The 18,702-nt window shown below is 41.0% G+C and overlaps 3 protein-coding genes across 11 annotated transcripts; 1 reads left to right on the forward strand and 2 right to left on the reverse strand.

Annotated features, from left to right (window-relative positions):
* Positions 1 to 4: 4 nt before the first annotated feature.
* On the reverse strand, positions 5 to 1,489 carry plex9.2 (PML-like exon 9.2). Its single transcript, XM_035523844.2, has 2 exons — positions 1,245 to 1,489; positions 5 to 1,160 (listed from the first exon to the last, which is right to left on the reverse strand). The coding sequence occupies exons 1-2, from the start codon at positions 1,306 to 1,308 to the stop codon at positions 514 to 516; spliced, it is 711 nt and encodes a 236-aa protein (XP_035379737.1). The 5' UTR covers positions 1,309 to 1,489; the 3' UTR covers positions 5 to 513.
* Positions 1,490 to 1,984: 495 nt separating this feature from the next.
* On the reverse strand, positions 1,985 to 9,117 carry best1 (bestrophin 1). 2 transcript variants are annotated; one of them, XM_027019954.3, is made up of 10 exons: positions 8,993 to 9,117; positions 8,415 to 8,658; positions 8,094 to 8,188; positions 7,482 to 7,715; positions 6,054 to 6,208; positions 5,588 to 5,665; positions 5,112 to 5,264; positions 4,516 to 4,596; positions 4,157 to 4,308; positions 1,985 to 4,048 (listed from the first exon to the last, which is right to left on the reverse strand). In XM_027019954.3, exons 2-10 carry the CDS (start codon positions 8,564 to 8,566, stop codon positions 2,977 to 2,979), a joined length of 2,172 nt encoding a protein of 723 aa, XP_026875755.3. In that variant the 5' UTR covers positions 8,567 to 8,658; positions 8,993 to 9,117; the 3' UTR covers positions 1,985 to 2,976. The 2 variants fall into 2 exon arrangements, with proteins under 2 accessions (XP_026875755.3, XP_081568418.1); XM_081712292.1 differs by lacking the exon at positions 5,588 to 5,665.
* Positions 9,118 to 11,726: 2,609 nt separating this feature from the next.
* On the forward strand, positions 11,727 to 18,591 carry rab3il1 (RAB3A interacting protein (rabin3)-like 1). 8 transcript variants are annotated; one of them, XR_014123150.1, is made up of 11 exons: positions 11,727 to 12,005; positions 12,942 to 13,134; positions 13,420 to 13,515; positions 13,706 to 13,783; positions 13,887 to 14,096; positions 15,455 to 15,583; positions 15,687 to 15,799; positions 16,070 to 16,128; positions 16,321 to 16,380; positions 16,889 to 16,988; positions 17,101 to 17,125. XR_014123150.1 is itself a non-coding variant. In XM_081712300.1 (11 exons), the coding sequence occupies exons 2-11, from the start codon at positions 13,121 to 13,123 to the stop codon at positions 17,386 to 17,388; spliced, it is 960 nt and encodes a 319-aa protein (XP_081568426.1). In that variant the 5' UTR covers positions 11,727 to 12,005; positions 12,942 to 13,120; the 3' UTR covers positions 17,389 to 18,591. The 8 variants fall into 8 exon arrangements, 5 of the variants coding, with proteins under 5 accessions (XP_081568426.1, XP_081568423.1, XP_026875769.2 ...); XM_081712300.1 differs by lacking the exon at positions 16,070 to 16,128 and adding an exon at positions 17,303 to 18,591 and having other exon boundaries at positions 12,942 to 13,177; positions 16,357 to 16,380; positions 17,101 to 17,167; XM_027019968.3 differs by lacking the exon at positions 16,070 to 16,128 and adding an exon at positions 17,303 to 18,591 and having other exon boundaries at positions 11,729 to 12,005; positions 16,357 to 16,380; positions 17,101 to 17,167.
* Positions 18,592 to 18,702: the final 111 nt, after the last annotated feature.

The following is an 18,702-nucleotide window of genomic DNA, read 5'->3' on the forward strand; positions in this document are numbered from 1 at the left end:
CTTGTGTCTGTTTCCCTTGCGAACCTTGAGTCTTTCATGGTTATCCCTCACATTGTATTTGTGTTTAACAGCCAGCAAAGCTACTGAATGCAGTCCTATAAAATGTCATGTTAATTACATTTGAAATGATGGGTCAAGCGACCCAGTGACTTACTCCTACTAGGTTCTGTAAGGCAAAACATACATGTAGTTTAAAAAAAAACCAACAACTTTTATTTCAATAAAGGAATTTCATTAAATAAATATTCTTAAAATAGACAAAAATGTGTGTGCAGTTGTGTTCCATATCAACTGCCTTACACTCTTATATCCTGGCAATGCTGGAACAGGAATGGCTTGAATGGCCATATGACTAATTGCTAAAATAACATTCCTTACTCTGCTGAAGGATTAATTGTGTATTTTCAACAATAATACCCCCATTTAACAACTGCAATACAAGGAACTGGTGTTGTATCAAATAAATTGCAACTTCTACACAAGTTGTAGTGCATGAAAACCATTTTCCTTAATTCAGCGAAAGCTCATACGTCTCCCCTGTGATGCAGTTACTTTCATTGCCCTTTGGAAGTGCTCATATAAGGACCCCTGTCCTGGTGGGCTGCCAGGTTTGACAGCATTGGTATTGAGTGAATCCAGACTAAACATATGCTGCTGAATCTGACTGGCTGTGGGTCTGAGGGTCCAGTAAAGCTTCTGCAAGGCTTGTACATCTTCCAAAGCATTGTGGGCCACATAGGAAACACCAAGTATGGTCTTAACTAGAATCTCCTGCTTGAAGCTGTGGATTCCACTGTTCTTGAGAAGCTGGCAGGCCAATGGGAGACTGTCCACAAAACCCGCAATTCCTACCTCGAATGCTGTTTTCAAGCCAAACTCGTCCAAAGCTCTAGCCAACACGAGACAATCAAACCTGCGAATGTTGTGACCAACTAGCAGCGGGCGTCTAAACATACAAAGGAAGGTGATGAAGGACACCAGGGCTTCCCTCAGCGAGTTAGTGAGCATGGGTCTGCGGTGTAGGAAGAGCCGATTCTTACGCACGCTAAAGCCAGTCACCCTGCAGGCCCCACGCTCCATCCTGCAGCGCGGGACCATAAAGAGGTTTAACGTATGACTGCCATTCACTGCCGCCAGCTGAACTATGTCACATGAGGGTCCTAGATGAGAAGGAGGCAATCATTTGGGTACATGTCCAAGAATTTACAATCTGCAAACGGTTTCGTCGCGTTATAAATACATACCAAAACCAGTAGTCTCCAAGTCAAAGAAAACGGTACTGGAAAAACCTGTCGCGCAAGTGTCCATGACCTACAGCACACACTCTCGGTTGTAAAGGAATTGGGTTCTCAGATAAATTTAACGTGAGCAAATGAGAACGAAAAACAAATCACCACTCGATTGGTAAAATCTAAATGGCTTAGCTGATTTGAAAACACTGTGATTTAAAGCTTTTCTTGTTGGCGTTCTTTCTGCCGCCCAGTTCGACTCCTCAGGCAGAATACAATAAAACCAATTCTCAAGTTCTTTCTTTAAATATTTGTAGTTTTACCAATTAAGATGCACGTTTGGCTCCATCCAGTGGTGTGGAGATGTTGTAGAATTTTTTTTTCTTGAGGTGTCCAGGACCCGATTGTACGTAAAAGAGCATGCGCTGATAGTGTGTAGCACTCGCTAATAAATCCAATCTTTTTAATTAATCCAGTCATTTAAAAATTAATAATGCTATAATCAATAATATTACGACTATTAATTAATAATATATTAATTAATCTTATTAATATAATATCTTATTAATTACTCTTATTAATATAATATATTAAAATAATTAATGTAATCATGCAAAATGAAATTCAGATTGAATTTAAAAAATCACATACAGTAAACACAGTAGTCTACATGCATCATGATAATAGCACAGCCAATATTTTCAGTTCAGCAACATATGATGAAACACACAACAAATATTTGCAGTGCACTTTTTATTAATATTTTCCAAGCCTTATTGGATGAGCCTAGTGATATTTAACTTTTATTTTACACTGAATAGAAAGTAAACCACACCAGCTGTAATAATCAACCTACAGTATTCTAAATATACAGTACATTAACAAATTCTGGTTGCAAATTCTGAAGAACGCCCCTGCTTTCTGATTTGTCTAACTTGTCTGATTCTGAAATAATCAATGCAGTCTGTTAAGTTAAGGCACCAAGGACCCAAAGGAAACTACAATTCAAAGCACTAAAAAACAAACAAAAAAAAGTTATCCACAAAAGTAAGGGATATATGCAGCCAAGTGGTCATTATTGTGAAATTAGCCCTGGTGAGGTTTATTAAAATGATAAAAGACAAAATAGTGAAGCATACTGAATTTTGTCCCAGTTTCAGGAAGGATAATTGATATCTTTGAATAACTATATCAAAGTGTATGCCAAAGCAGTTATTTAAGCAAAGTCTTGTTGGTATGGTATATTTCTCTTCATCTTTGCTCTTTCCTCTACTTGGGACTGACATCTCTATTTTCCACATTGGAATTTCTTTTCTAACATAAATTTTATTGTAGCACACTGCAGATATAGCAGAAATTCAACTATACATCATACTAATGTAGTTCATTTTGATCCAATTTAAGGTTGATTGCTGCAAGTCCAATTGCTGTTTTTGTGTGATTTACCAGAGAGCCTGAAAGATGACTTCTGAAAAACTGAAATTTAAGACTTTTTAAGACAAGTATTGATAATAAGACTGTTACCAAGTAGAAAAAGTGTTTGTCTCTTTATTCAGTCACCCAAATCACCCTCCTGCTCACTGTTCTTATTCTGATCATGAGGGTTTCATGTGTACCTCTGTCCAACTTGTGAAATGAGACACCTGTAGAAATTATCACTGAGATGGTTGTAACAGCACACAAATCATATAGGAGTTTGTGCACATGGCCTCATTGTTGTGCTGACGTTCATTCCTTTCAGCCCTGGTTAGAATTGTTCCCTCATCTTGCTGGTTTTCACCGTTCCACTCTGCAGCACCCGGCCACCCAGCAAGTCACCCTCGGACAATGAGATACCAGAATCTTTAGGGGAGTTGTGCTGATTGGCAGTTTGCTGTGTTGCTGTAGCAATAAGAGTAAGGGCATTGGCTGAGCTGGTCAGAGTTGTGTTGTTTCTGTTGATGGGTTGTAGGTTGTTCATTAAACTGCTTGCCTGTCCTGTGCCTTTACACACATTACCTGTGCTGCTGATATTGTTGGTATTGATTGTGTTTGAGGTATTTGTGCACCCAGAGTTTATACTGGTCTGAAAAAGATTTCGAAAGGGAGGGGTAAAGGAGAACACTCTCTCTCCTCCTGCACCCCCTGTACGGGTGCTGAGGGGTCCCAGCTGCCCCTCTGTAGGGGAAGGGGTGTTTAGGGACAGGTGAGGGGGTAGAGGGCAATGGTAAATCAGTCCGTTAGTCTGCCACGGTTTGGGCAAAGGGCATGTCTCAGGGACAGGGTCAGGAAAGGAGAAAGCAGGCATAGATGGGTGTCTGCCATCCTCTCCAACCAAGAGAAAGGTTGAGGATGGTGGGGGGGACATCTGACCAGGTGTGTTTGGAGGCGGAAACTGCTGTGAGCCCAGTGGTGGGTGAGCTAGAGAGCTCACGCTCTGTGCCAACTCACTGTGCCCCCTACGGAGTGGGCGGGGCCGAGGAATAGGAGGGGGCACGGAGTGGATGGGGGTTTGTGGGCAGCTGTAGCAGCCAGGTCTCTCATAAAGGGACATGGAAGAGAAGGCACACTCGAGCATGTCTGTGTCAGGCAGATTTTGGCCATGGGCAAGCAATGCTGGGGCTTCTAGGTGCAAATACAGGGGGAAGCGGCTGAGAGGAGCACGGGGCCGGCGTCGCAGGAGAGAGAGCCGAGAAGAAGGAGCAGAGCAGGGAAAGCTGGGTGACTGGACACCCAACAGCCGGCTCAGGCTGCCCAGGAGAGGAGTGGAGTGGTTGGCTTCCTCATGCTCTTTGATCTGCTCCAGGTTGGGCTGGAACTCCATCTCTTCTTTAGGTACACTGGGAGAGACAGGGACAAAAACAAAGAAGCTCTGAGTTCAAGAAGGTTTCACCAGAAGAAAACACACAGAACCAACAGCCCGCACACACACACAGGCAAACCCTCACCTGATGTCCAGAGCAGAGCCCATGTATGAGGGTTTTCGGTGCTCGGCACTGGCGACTGTATAAGGAGGCTGAGGTTCTGTTTCATTCCAGTACTGATCCCTCTCAACCACCGGGACAAGATCATACATCTCATCAACAGACAACAGAGATACCTGAGACATAAAAAAAGAGAAAGGTGTTATGTTCTGTGTTTCATCTACTGACAAGCCTGTACTATGGTGTGACCCACTTTGTTTTATATAATGATCACTGTACATAGTGATGTTTGCAATACATTATTCTGCTATAGTGGTGCTAGGTAGAAGGGAGCAATTAATGATCTGAATGCAGATATTATATATTGACTAAGGAAATGGTACCTGCAAATTGCGGTCTACCAACCAATTTGTCTCAAAGTCATCGTCATCTTCCCCAAATGGATTGATAAGCTGTTCTGCCACCTTTGAATACACCAGACGATTACAGGTCATCTCAGATGATTACATGTCATTTCAAATGATTACAGGTCATCTCAGATGATTACAGGTCATCTCAGACAATTACAGGTCATCACAGATGGTCATCTCCTGACAATTAGAAGTCATTTCAGACGATTACAGATCATTTCAGGTGATTACAGATAATTTCAGACAATACCAGGTCATCTCATACTATTCCAGTCATTTTAAACAATTGCAGATCGTCTCAGAAAATTATAGTCATTTCAGACAATAACAGGTGATCTCGTACAATTACAGTCATTTTACATAATTACAGGTCATCTCACAACCATCTGCTGTATCCTAAATAAATTAGTTATTTAGTGCTTTTGCTCTCTTGGACTGTGATATATATGGGACCAGCGCACGCGTGCAGACACACACACACACACACACACACACACACACACACACACACACACATACACACACACACACACACACACACACACACACACACACACACACACACACACCTTAAGCCAGCCAACGTAGAAGAAGAATTGTAGCAAGGTGAAGACAGGTATGTAGAAGTCGATGTTGTGACCTGGGTAACCCTGGGTGGTATCTAGGAACTGCCGGCCAATCAGACAAGTCAAGAAGAAACTGTACACAGCTACAGTTACTACCTGTCCGAGACAATAAAAGATTCAGCTGAGCATTACTGTTTGCACAGGCAGACTATATCTAAGTCTTTATAGTTATTCAGATTATAAAGATGTTCTGTATTTCCAGATTTGATAATGATGTACAGCTTTACAAATCCAAAAGAAAAAAATCCAAATTAAAAAGATATAAGACTCATTATTTATGAATAAGTTAACATCAGTAAGTGCAGCTAGTGTCTATGGGTAAATCACCAATTGTAGTGTTCTAGTGTATATCATTCATTGCTTTTAGAAATTTGTGGTTGTTAGTGATATTAGTATGACACTACGCCAGTCAGTCAGACCTGAGTGTAAACAAGTGGCAGACTGATCCAGTCATAACTGTATAGCTTCATGCACTGTGAGCGCAACATATTTAACTCCTAAAAGAAGAAAAGAGAAACACACAACATGCACAATTGCCAGAATTGCCTGGGACAGCTTTTACTCTGCACACCCTGCACTGCATCACCTGTGTAGGGAGTGACAGCTAAGTGGTTAAGGTGCTTGACTTGTAATTGGAAGGGTGTTGGTTTGAATCCCACATCTGCCAGGTTGCCACTGTTGGGCCCCTGACTAAGGCCCTTAATCCTCAGTTGCTTGAGTTGTACTTGGTCATAATTAGTAATAGTAAGTCACTTTGGATAAAAGTGTTGGATGAATGTTTTTTGATGTTTGTTATAAGACAAATTTACAAAAATGTCCCTTTTCCCAAGTGAATGAATTACAAAAGCAATGCTGGCTGAATGTGGGGAGAACTGTGAAGCATACATTCAGGATGGCAGAGAGCACAACATCATTGCTGATGCGTCCCTCGGTCCGGGCTCGGAGTGCCAGGCTCACAAACCACATGCAGGGAACCCAGAACTTATTATGAGGAGATGGCAGTTCCTCCAACTGCCTCAGCTCTTCTGCTGTCATCAACCCTGGACATAGAGAGAGTTTGACTTTAAAAATGTGATTTTGCTTTTTTTATTGTGATGATGAAAAATTCAGGTCACCAAATTAAAGAAAGATAACCCCTATCTCTGAAGCACATCATTTCACACTCTATTTGTCTTCAAAATGCACCACATTGTTCATGATTTGGCAAAAGGAGTGAGAAATAGAGAGAGGAGCAGAGAGGAGCAGAGGGGGAGAGGGCAGATTGAGGGAGAAGAGAGAGAGAGAGAGAGAGATCAGAATGGTTTGGAAATAAAAAAAGCAACTACATGCAACAAGTGCACTTCCATTGATTTCTTGGGTGAAACGTTTTGCCCTAAGTTGATTAGACTTGGCTTTCTGACTGATATTTGTGCTGAGAGAGCCTGAGGTTTGGAGAAACAGCCCATTAATCTTTGTTTGCTTGCTGAGTCTCAATACTAGACACTGCAGGGTACCACTGCAACAGTGGCACCATTCCACAGAGCTGTAATCAGTGCTCAAGGCCACATCACTGGTACTGTGTGGTCATTTCATTTGCTACTCATCAAGACTTTATGTTTAAGATCTTCTACAGTGCTTCTTATAGTGTCTGCTAACACTGCCTTTGTCACCATGTAACCATGCTCTTGTAATTAAATCTGTCTCTAGCAGACACAGCTTTATCTAGAGTATTTCCAAGCCTTTCAGTTATTTAGTAATTTGCTGCCATATCATACCTGTCCCAGGCTCTTTTTACTGTTTAATTATTTACTTTTTTAGTAGATTCAAGTGTTATATTTCAGAATATCAAAAGCTACAGTTCTAGGCTTAATTTTAAGCGCTCAAACATTTATAGCATTTAGCTGACACTTTTATCCAAATCGCCTTACAATTAGGACTGAATACAACTTGAGCAATTGCGGGTTAAGAGCGTTGATCAGGGGCCCAGCAGTGACAATAGTGGCACCTTAACCACTAAGCTACGAATGCCCTGAAATATCAATCCACACACACAAAATACACACATACATAAATAATCAAGTGAATTTAAATAAATAAATAAATATCATTTTAATTCAAGGATAGCAGTTTTGAAGATAGCAGTGTGCTGTATAGAATGTGTATGTTGGGGTTGGTTCAGAACTGCATCTGCACTAGGAGTGACAGTATTCTACTTTGCAGTATACCTGTGTAGGTAACAATGCAAGGCTTGGCGAACATTCGCCAAGAAGCAGGTTAGGTTTAGTAGTGACCTTGTCCAGAGTAACATTATGTAAATGAGGGAACCAAGCGTACCTCCCTGTACCAGGTGCTGCATGGTGGGAAACCTCTTGTAGACGGCGGTGCTGATGGAACGGTAGATGAGGATGCCCGACAGGTTGGCATAGCGCACCAGACTCCTACGTATCAGTCGGGCGCCCTCATCCACCCCCCGCACATGCCCTCCCACCAGGGCAGCCAAGCGGTCTGGCCAGGGGACACTCTCAAACTGCCCCCACCAGCGAGATACCACAAGGGTCACATAGAAACCTACCACACACACAGGTACAAATTTAGCAATTGCTTAACTTTGGAGAATGTCAGAGCAGCCAATGTTTATTCTGTGATACATGGATACATGCCTGGCTGCAGTGTTGTAAAAATAACAATTGTATGGAGTCTTATAGGTCAGTGAAATACATGTTCAAACATTCATTCACTTGTATAATCACTCTCATTCAAACTTCCATTCCAGTTCCTGTTGACTTTGCTGAAAAGCTTAGGAGAACTTTGCCCTCTAAAAATCTCCAGAGCATTAATATGCAAGGGGAAAACCTTTTACATGGTTGAAAGAGAAAGAGGGAGACAAAAAAGAGAGAAAGAGTTAGAGAAAGAGAGAGAAAGAGCAAGAGAGCAACTTTCACTCACCCAGTACAAAGGACACAGGAATAAGTTGTGCATACTGGTCACAGTAGATGGCCAGCTTGTCAAACAGTCTCCTCTGCCCATCATCCAAGAGGAACCTGCCAACCACAGACAGTTACCCTCAAATTCATCCTGTCATTACATGTCACTATATATTTTCGTACCACTACAATATTAGGATGTTGGAAAACCAGGAATGACAAACTTTGCTGGCTAAAAGGTGTATGTCTGTGATTGCCTGATTGACAGCCCATCATCCAAAGTTCACCTAAAGTGAAAAGCAGATCACACACAGCATGTAGCGCAGCCCATGGATGCCAGTACCTGTAGAGCATGCTGATGGAGCAGTAAAGTGCACTGAAGATGAGCAGCTCTCTGTACAGGAGCTTGTAGATGCTCCCCTTCCAGCGCAGCAGAAGGTGAGAGAAGGTGCCAAGGCGGGCATCTGCCACCCTGCATGAGTATGTCACTGTCATCTCTGCCCCCTGCTGTTGAGGAGGGGCCACTTACCTGAACCCTACTGATGCTGATGTTCAGGCTGAGGGCCTGGTTCTGGAGCTCTAAGTAACTAAGCAAAAAAACAAAACAAAAACAACAACAACAACAAAAAAACCCAAAAAACACATGTACATATTATGATTTAGTCATGCATAGGATAATTTATGTTACTGTATGATAATTCATCACAAATATATGTTCTGATTCATCCAGAAATCAATCTTGACAAAGAGAGAGATCACTTAATTTAGACATAGTTAGTTACAACCCTAGACTATTTTTAAGTCTGGGTTTTCAACGTAGAATCTATATTGCTGTTCAAATTCATGATTAGGCTTAAACTGAGTCTAATTTACTGGTGACTTAATAAACTGTAATGTGATCAGCACCTAATAAACATTCACCTTCTCACCGCCACCACGCCTTGGTATACACTCTTCAAATGAAGAAAGCCAATCTCCAAGCTGCTCAATATGCTTGATGAAGTGAAGGATGGCAGGCTGCGTGAGCAGCAGTCAGGGATGCAGGAGAAGAAGCAAGCAGGGAAAGAGACGCCTACACCTCCGGTCACTTGACCTGTTAATCTCTTTCAGCAACAAAGGAGCATTGTGGGGAAGTGGTAATTTAATAACCTGAATAAATCTTTTGGTGCAAAATAACCTAGACACAAACATGCACACATACACACACACACACACACACACACACACAGAAAGAGGGAGTGAGAGAGAGGAAGAGAGAGAGAGAGAGAGAGAGAGAGAGAGAGAGAGAGAGAGAGAGAGAGAGAGAGAGAGAGAGACAGCGCAACAGAACACAATTTGATTAATAATACAACATAAATAATGTTATACAATCTCTACAACCATTTAAAGGCCAATGAATAATGAGGTTATTGGATTATTTTAATGACTGGGTGGAAAAAAGAATGGAAGCATATTGTTCTTATTATTGTGCATAGGATTTCTAGGAACAAGCGCCACCTGGTGGAGAAAATGCCAATCGCCAAGTGGTCCAATTTGGTTTCTCGGTTATTTATTAACCCCTCGCTGACTAGGGAAGCTACGAACGGTGCACGTTAGAAAGGTACTTAGGCGCTAGAGTTTCCACAAGCGGACAGATAATCTGCTTTGCACTGAAGAAGCTGTCCGGAGGTATATGCTTTAGAAAACGCTGTGTCAACGTTCTTGTATCACATTCAATCAACAAACTTTGCTTTTGCCGAAAAACTTTGAATAATTCATATCAGTATTGTTCATTACTAGGTAGGCGAAGCTCTCTTTATGTGTTATGTTGGTGTAATGTAATATCAGTTACGCTATGTTACAGCTCCACATGTAGGCTGGGAGCATAACAAACTGCATTTAAACTACCCTATAGTCTAGAAAGCCACCACAAGACATGAATATCTTCTTGAACTCTGCACCTTTCTGTTTCCTAACTGTTTATGGGGTTTGTTTATTTCTTTTACACTGTTTACAACAGATCAGCATTTTGGGCATCAAAGGCATGTTCCTGACACTTGGCTGTGCTGTTTTCTCTTATTAGAAAGATCATGTATTTGGGTACAATCCTCTGCAGTAACAATGCCTACACAAAAAGCACAGTTCCTTTTTTCTTTTTTTTAATTTGTTCTCATACATTCTGGTAAAGACTGGTTGGTGTGGAAAATTGATTACCCTATTCATCAGATCTAAATCTTTAAAAGCATTTCAGATGGCAAATTAAGGATAGCTGTGAAACAAACCTGACTAATGAAAATGCTTATCATTTGAAAATGTCTATTAATGGACTTTGGTATATTGTTTGATACGTCAGAGACCATTACAGCACGATACTCCATTTAATCCACAGTCTTCCCATCACTTCAGAGCTAAAGAGATGGAATACTGTATAATAATGTTCATAAACAAGAGAGGTTTAGTATAAAGTGTTGGCTAGAGAAAGCATGACGAAGGGCTCAATCATCTTTCACTGAAAATATTCTAATTAAAATGACAAGGGGAATCTAAGTATGGATCTTAATTGCAATCCTGTGGCCTATTTTCATTCCAGACTATCCACCTACACGTTTTAGTGCTGCTGTGGGGAGAAGCTGGCTATCTCTAAATCTCTCTCTCACTCACTCACACATACAGACATGTCTTGTGAGTTATTACAAAAAGCAATGTTCTAGTTATAAGAGAACATGAGTGGAAACTCTTGCAACAAAATTCATTAGAAGACACGGAGCTAAAAAAGGACAACTGAAAAACATGGAAGACAACTGTAGTGAATAAACTGTTATTTTTGTAGAAGTGTTTCTGAGAGATAAATAAGTAGATATTGTTTTGTTGTATTTAGGTGTAAATATGGAAGCGGCTACCCACAGCCTCTGACAAAAAGCTGGGCCAGGTTTAGTGCCACTCCCTTGAAGATGGATGCTTTTGAGGGGATCCACAATGTACACCTGTCTGCCTCTCCTCCACAAGTCTCCAGATCGGGCCCAGGGTATGAGGTCTTGGTGACGGGTAGCTCGAGAATAGCAGTGTACTCCTCCCATATGTTTTTTTGGAAAGATGACATTTCAGGTCATCAACAAACTAAACACAGCAGAGAAGAGCTATGTCCTGTTGGAAGGTATGTGGCACATGCCCTTGTGTGTGTCTGTGTATCTCACTATCAAATTAGCCTTAAAGAAGGGGGACCATATATTTGTTTTCAAAAAAGAAGGGGGGAAGGGCTATAACCATTGCTGCTGCTCCAAATAAACATGAAAAAATTATAACGTACAAATTTTGTATTTACTTTAGTGATTATAGAATAAATGAAAATCAGTTACCATATAAACCCACTACTTCACTTGTAACGTTTCAGTAGCTCTTATGGTTCTGATGGTACTTTTCTGAAGATCAAATGTTTTTATATACGAAAATGCCGTTTCAACACGACATATGTGCAATCTACGGGGGAATCGAGTCTGATACAGATTTCCACACAATCTCTGAAAACTTCACAACAATAGATCTGTCACATTTATTTTTAATCTCTGTTTTATTAAATGTACAAGGCAAAAATAATTTATTTTATTTTATTTTGTCAAGTGCATGCTGTACGGGGGGGACAAAACGGGCCCAAGAAGTTCACTATCCGTTCTGTGTATTCTTGGTTAGGCTTAAAAATGGAAAACATCTTGTATTCTCTCTGGCCATGCGGTACTGTGAAGGAGCTGCGGCACAAACGCCATTGTCTCACCAATGGTTGTGTGTAAGTCGTGTACGTGGTCGACCAGTTGTGGCGTGGACCTATATAAAATAGTAAAAGTACTGCAAAACAGTGTATGGCGACAGTAGAAAGCAAATATCGAAATGATCAACATGAAAGTGAAATCCCGGTCGGACACGTTTTAGTTCCCAAAAGGGAGGACATGCCCGGGAAAAGGTAACGTATCGTCACCCGAATTAACGTTAGTCTTATATGAAAAATTGATATGATAGCTAAATGTGTGTATTGGATTTGAACTCTTGCCGATAGTAGTAGTAAGCCTTCCTGCGGTTGTATTTGTTTTTAGAATATGATGCCTCATTGTTAAATAATTCATGAAAATCGGCAGGTTTTTTGAGTGAAAAAATGTGTTAAAGCAATATGATTTGTAGCGCCCAGTTAGAGTAGAGACAGATGAAATAAAGTCGAATGTTACAGAATATGTGCTATATTAGCATAATGCGCTTCCTGAAAGCAGAATTCTAGGGATGTCTCTGGATCATGTGACCTGTTGCAGATGGAGCGACAGCACTTTTCCTGCTCAATCAGAGAAGTTTGGCAGCTGGGGAGAGTCCGAAAAATATCAAAACACTGGTTTCGTTTTCAAGTTAAAACACATCGCGGAGGCTTGAAGCGTGTTTTTTTTTTATCTGCTTATGGAGATTTAGGTCTGTTTGTTGGTTGATACTTTTAAAGAAGTGCCGAGATTTGGCTACATAAGTAGTCTTACAAATATTTTTGCTGACGACAACAAGCAACGCCCGGCGTAAGCGGATGCTATGGTGGTTTAAAGGGAATCCTTTGGTTGAGCAGTGTCGGGGTAAGGGTGTGGATATTCTTAAGGGGATTCTAGTCCAAATGTCGTCAAATACAGAAATATTCATAATTTATCATTATTCAAAAGTATACGGAGGCTTTTTTTTATATTTCAATCTGAAATATGCGGTATGATATCTTGTGCGTAGCCGTGGGTAGTTTGCGATATGCTTTTTTTCCCCCAGGAAAAGTTAAAACAAATTTAACTTTGTTTGTTGAATTGTCTGTTACTTACAAAAAGTTAGTAGAGGGACTTAAAACAAACTGTCAGTAGCTACGCCATATCTCTCACTGCAGGTTGGTAGACCTGGAGCCTGAGCTGGAACGTAGTATAATGGCTGGAGCGGGACAAGCAGAGGTATTGCTTCAAGAGGAGGTAGAAGTCCACAGAGGGGAAGCCTACAATTTGTCTCGTTTGCGGAGTTCTTCTTTGGAGATCAGAGAAAAAGGCACAGAGTTCCTTAGAGAGCAGCTGGATGCTGCCCAAAAGGTGGACTGAACGCATGTGCACAGACATGCGCACACACACAAAGGTGGCTTGAATGCATGGGTGCACACATGCATACAGACTTTTAAAATGTACACAAAGACTATGCAAACGTATAGGCAGGATGACTTATACATGATTCATGTACATTTGTGCAGTCTATCTCATCTGATCTCATTCCTTCTGAGCTCATCATACACATGTATAGCCAACACTCAGTACTTTTTTAGAATTCAGTAGGGTTTGATATTTTGTTCTATTCTAATCTACATTGTCAACATTACTCAGGAGCTAAAACTGAAGGGGGAGGAATGTGAACGATTGTCTAATGTGCGAGACCAGCTGGAGCAGGAACTGGAAGAACTGACAGCCAGCCTCTTTGAGGTGAAGAGAGTCTTCTTACAATGTCAGCGCTGCCTGTCTGTTTTAAAGAAAAAAGGGAGCTTGTGTGTTTTAAATAGATAAGTCAAGAATGAGGGTCTCAGTGTATAGCAATCAATGTGGTTTTTTTGGTTTTTTGTTTTTTTTTGTGACTATAATGTAACTAACTTGTGCCCATGTATCATGTCTCCAGGAAGCTCATAAGATGGTCCGGGAGGCCAATGTAAAACAGGCAAATGCTGAGAAGCAACTGAAGGAGGCACAGGGCAAGGTCACTAATTTCTCTTTCCATCCAACCATCCAACCATCCTTCCCTTCATACCTCCCTCCTTTCTTAAAGCTGGTCTCATGCACTCTTCTCATTCCTCTCTCAGATTGATGTACTGCAGGCTGAGGTGTCTGCCCTAAAGACCCTGGTGTTGACCTCCACCCCATCCTCCCCCAACCGCCAACTTCACCCCCAGCTCCAGGTAGCAGGCTCCAAAGGGGTCTCCACACGCAACAAGACTGCCACTCTTACCCTGCCGCAGCTACAGCCAGAGTCTACATCTGCATCTCCTCAGAACAGCCAGGAAGACAAGGAGGTATACATTCACTCACATGTTCAACTAGATAATTGGCTCCTTTTGGGAATAGTTTATCAACACAGTAATAGAGAGAGGGTGATAATAGAGCGTACATGTATGTATATGTACAGTGCTGGAACACTTATGTATATGTATGGTCTGTTACACAGTTGAACTTGACCTGTGATTGATAGATCTATGATGGATCGCGCAAATGCCGTCATTTCATCAAACCAAACATCGAGTACTCCTCTGGAACATCTGACACTGCTCAAGACGCTCACAGCACATCAAAATAAAACCTGATCTGCATATCGCTGCCTTCTGTGATATTAATATTGCAATGCTAATACTGTGATGATGATTAACACACTGCCCTAATTTGGGCAGGAATTTCAGTTGTCTTATACTGTCATAAACAGCTGCACTAGAACTGTGCTTTTCTTCCTTTTGTCTTGGACAGGCTTTGGCTGGTGTCTCTCCACCCAGCTCACTTGTCTCCAGTTTTCTTCCGCTGTCTTTCTCCTCGGTCAATTTTTACTCATAATTTTTTCTCACAGTTTTTCCCTTTCTATCCTATTCCTATTTCCTAGTTTATGTAGGCTGTCCCATGCTTGACCCTCTCCCTGCATCTCTGATCATCTCTGATCTCTACAGCAGCAGAGAGAAACCCAGAGGCTTACTGTTGCCATGTATCTGCAGACAGGGGAGTACTGTGGGGCCACTGCACCCTCTTGATATAACCGTATGTGTTTGTTGTTGTTAAGTTTTAGTGAAGGCTGAAAACATGGGGGTTTTCACAATGACCCTGTTGATACCGTAGATGTGTGTTTGTTGTTTTTTTTTTGTTTTTTTGGGGGGGGTTTTTTGGGGTTTTTTTGTTGTTGTTTTTTTACACATTTCTATTCATTTTTAACTGTAGTCATAATGTGCTACATAATGGGCTAATGGGTAGTCATTTCTTAAAAAGATATTCACTTTGATTGCTTATTCTGTATTGCCTAGCAGATGATCTCTGATGACCAACAACAGTAAATAAGTTTGTATTTACATAAATCCAAATGTGTGTGTATTGGATACAAACATACAGAAAGGTCCTTAAATATATGGACAGGATCAGTTGTTGACACATTGCACAACAGTGATGGGGTGGGATGCAATGTTTAAAAACAGACTGTGTATGGTTCACCCAGTATGCAAATGCTGCACTTTAGCCTCACAGTTGTCATTTTATTTAACTCTGAAATAAAATGAGAATAAATAAAATATCCCTAAATGTCCAAATAGTTATGAACTGCATTTCATGTTCAATATCAGGTCAAAGATTTAGTGCAGTGGATCTTAACTTGTCTCTCTCTGTCCCTCTCTGTGTTTAGTTGGATTCTGTATTATTTGCCGAGTTTCTGTCTTGGAAGGAAGCTCCAAGTCTGGACCGATCTTCTGCCTTCATCAGCCGTATCTACAGAGAAGACATTGAGCCCTGTCTTTCATTCACACGCTCAGAAGTATGCAAGTTGGTTTGTATCTGTTTTGAATGTATTAGACTTCAGTAAGAAAAAGAGCATTTGTGCAGATAACCCTCGTGTGTGTGTGTGTGTCTCTCTCTAGCTGTCTCAGTCTGTACAGAGTGCAGTGGAGAATAACTCTTTGACTATTGAGCCTGTTGCCATGACAGTGACACCCATGGTTAAGACCTCGGCTATTGAATGTGGAGGACCCAAGTGAGTAATATGCATCGCACAGTGTTATTGACCACGTCCTTTCACTATTGTACTTTTAATGCAGCTTGGACATTCTTTCTGAGTGGTCCTTGTGATCGAGTCAAACCACTCTCAAGTATCTTAATGTATACTTGGATACCAAAAGCTAGTTTAAGAATAAAAACCTTTTAAATACTGGAGCAGAAACAATTAAATGTTCTAGCATTTGAGGGGGCACTCCAGCTACTATCCAACATTCTCATGCAACGTTCTCCTTTCATGTGCCCAAAGGAGCCAAACTGGAAATACTGGAATTTAAACTGAATGCACCACCATTCGGGATTTAACAAGTATGAACTGAATGAGGAGAACAATTCCTAAGGAGAAAATAACAGATGGGTGACAGATTTGAATTGTTCAGTCTGGTGTAGGGGCTCTGTAACTTAAAGCAATCTTGCTCCTGTAGTGTGCTTGGCACCACAGAATTATGCACTTCATTAAGTCACATTGTTTTGGTTTGGCTCCTGTTCGTTCACTCACAGTCTGATCATACTTTGATCATGGGCTTGTTTTTACAGTGGCTGCCGAGCACCAGTAGAGACGTAAGTGACTTTATAGTAGCATCTGAGCCAGTCATGTAATGCCATAATTCTAACCCAAACTCTAACCTGCTTCACACAGAGAATAACCATCCCAGTGTTCTTGCCCTTTGCTTTCGATTCCTTTTCCAACCTCTTCTGTACGGTTTGGATTAAATTATTGTAATGTGAGCTGGTGATGTGGATCCAACAAGCTCTTTAATAAAGCTCTTTCTGTAATGTCATATGATGACCCACTGCGTCATCGACATCATCTTTGTCTGTCTAACCTTCAGCTCATTATGGGTGCATTTCCATTGATGTGGTATTCTTTTGTATTTACTGGTAGGGGTAAAATGTGAAATTCTTAAACAGGTATGAATGGGGACAGTCTTTATATGGACTCTAATACATGCTCATTTATGTATAGCAAACAGAATCACTGAATGTTCTTTACTTGGGGCCGTATTGGCTGCTGGGAGAGCTTGTTGCTAATAGACTACACTTAACGAGTCTTTGTGTGCTGACACAGGATGTGTGCCCTGAGTGGGATATCCCACCCCTGCCGACATCGCATCAAACTTGGAGATGGAGAGAGATATTACTACATCTCCCCTTCTAGCAGAGCTAGGGTACAGCTCACTTCTCTCTGTTTTTGATTTTTAAAAATTATTTTGACAGACAGCACTCGTTCATTTTTTTAAACTTGTCCCCTAACATGTATCTTTCTTTGCATCTGACCAGATCACAGCTGTGTGTAACTTCTTCACCTATATCAGATACATCCAGCAAGGTTTAGTCAGACAGGATGGTGAGTGAACAACCTGGACCCTCATCTTTGCAGTTTTTTTGGTTTTTTTTACCTTTTCAAAACTGTATTCTAAGTGATGAGGAATACGCTGCCTGTAGTGCACATGCTCAGATGATGCACTCCCCATCTCTGCAGCTGAACAGATGTTTTGGGAGGTGGTCCGTCTGCGGAGGGAGATTTCTGTGGCCAAGCTGGGGTTCTTCATCATGGACGAGAGCTGAAGGCCATGCATAGCTACTTGATGACAGCAGCTGAGCCGATGTAGACACTCCAATAAAGTATCAATATCTGACACTTTAAGATCAATTCCAAAGCTGAATCTCAGCACAGCAGCTGAAGAGCTTATACAGTGGTAAGACTTCAGACATCATGAACAGGCCTGCTACCTGCTCAATCAGTATTATTTTTGTCTGTTTATGACTGGACCAAGTAAACAATAGTTTACCATGTCCTTTACTACACTTTGCTTTGTAGAACACCTATGGTACTTACTGTGGAGTAAACAGATTAAAGTTTGGATTATTTTAGCTGCATCAGCCCCACCAAAAATACATCAAATTAAGTCTTCAAGTTGAGAACAGTGCCTCATGCAACACATAGGTAAAATATGAGGGGCACATTGGTGTTTGAAAATTTTTAAAGCTGTCAAATATTAATGTGTTAATCTTGCTTCTGCCTTAACCAAGCACTTGTTGCACCAAGGTGCACTACCTTAAGACAGTACAGTGTCAAAAATTTGAAGGCCTACTGTCCCAATACCTATCACCAGCATTCTCCTGGGACTGATACACAGGCATTAGAACTTAATACACCATAATGACACTCTTCTATGTGCATACCATTATTGACACCAGTGAGTACTGGTGTGTATGCATTAATGCAGACATTCTTTAAATTAATTGTGGTACATAAAGTGTACTTAATCGGACAGGCCTTTGGGTCTAAATTATGCTGCACTGTTGAATAACTGTTGCATGGTTGACAATGGCATTGTCCTAGAGCAAAATGCACTCCTGTATAATAGAGATATAGCATAAAGCCATGAAAATTACTTGTGTCATGGATTCATTTGCTTCAGTGTATTCGGTAACGTAGACAGGAAGTAAAATTAATGACTTTGGTAAGTGGAAATCTACTGGTCATAGCTGAATTTTCTTTATTTACTGGGGGGTTCAGATTGACAAACAGGAGTTAGTGAGGGAGCTGATGTCAGTGGATGACTATAACACCAGATGGTTAGTACTGTATGGCATGTTCAGGTCATTTGTGATATTCAGCAATTGAAAATAAGGGTCAAGTAAACAAGTATGCATTCTTTTAATGCTTTTTTTCCACTTTCCTTTATATGCAACCTGAACTGTTGGTGTGTAGGAGAAGTTCTAACACTCCATATGTAAATTCATGCAATAAAATATTAAATGAGTCATGAGTAGTTTTAATTTTACCTTAAGTAAAATATAATCATAGGCCCCAGATATTGACCAGAGGGCCCAAGTACAGGAAGGTGAAGGAAGCTTCTCCACTGTCACAAATGA

The sequence above is a fragment of the Electrophorus electricus genome, chromosome 4 (genome assembly GCF_041902795.1).
Source record: "Electrophorus electricus isolate QZ-2024a chromosome 4, ASM4190279v1, whole genome shotgun sequence".
NCBI lineage: Eukaryota > Metazoa > Chordata > Actinopteri > Gymnotiformes > Gymnotidae > Electrophorus > Electrophorus electricus.

Bases quoted from the DNA above. Each gene is read 5' to 3' on its own strand.
- best1 (XM_027019954.3), bottom strand. From the start codon at position 8,566: ATGACAGTGACATACTCATGCAGGGTGGCAGATGCCCGCCTTGGCACC. The intron at 7,716-8,093 runs GTGAGTGAAAGT...TGTGTGTGGTAG, and splicing joins TCCTGTGTCCTTTGTACTGG to GTTTCTATGTGACCCTTGTG. The intron at 4,049-4,156 runs GTGAGGGTTTGC...TGTCTCTCCCAG, and splicing joins GGCTCTGCTCTGGACATCAG to TGTACCTAAAGAAGAGATGG.
- rab3il1 (XM_027019968.3), top strand. From the start codon at position 11,905: ATGGCGACAGTAGAAAGCAAATATCGAAATGATCAACATGAAAGTGAA. The intron at 14,097-15,454 runs GTATACATTCAC...CTCTGTGTTTAG, and splicing joins ACAGCCAGGAAGACAAGGAG to TTGGATTCTGTATTATTTGC. The intron at 17,168-17,302 runs GTGAGTGAACAA...CCATCTCTGCAG, and splicing joins AGGTTTAGTCAGACAGGATG to CTGAACAGATGTTTTGGGAG.
- plex9.2 (XM_035523844.2), bottom strand. From the start codon at position 1,308: ATGGACACTTGCGCGACAGGTTTTTCCAGTACCGTTTTCTTTGACTTG. The intron at 1,161-1,244 runs GTATGTATTTAT...CTTCTCATCTAG, and splicing joins CTTGGAGACTACTGGTTTTG to GACCCTCATGTGACATAGTT.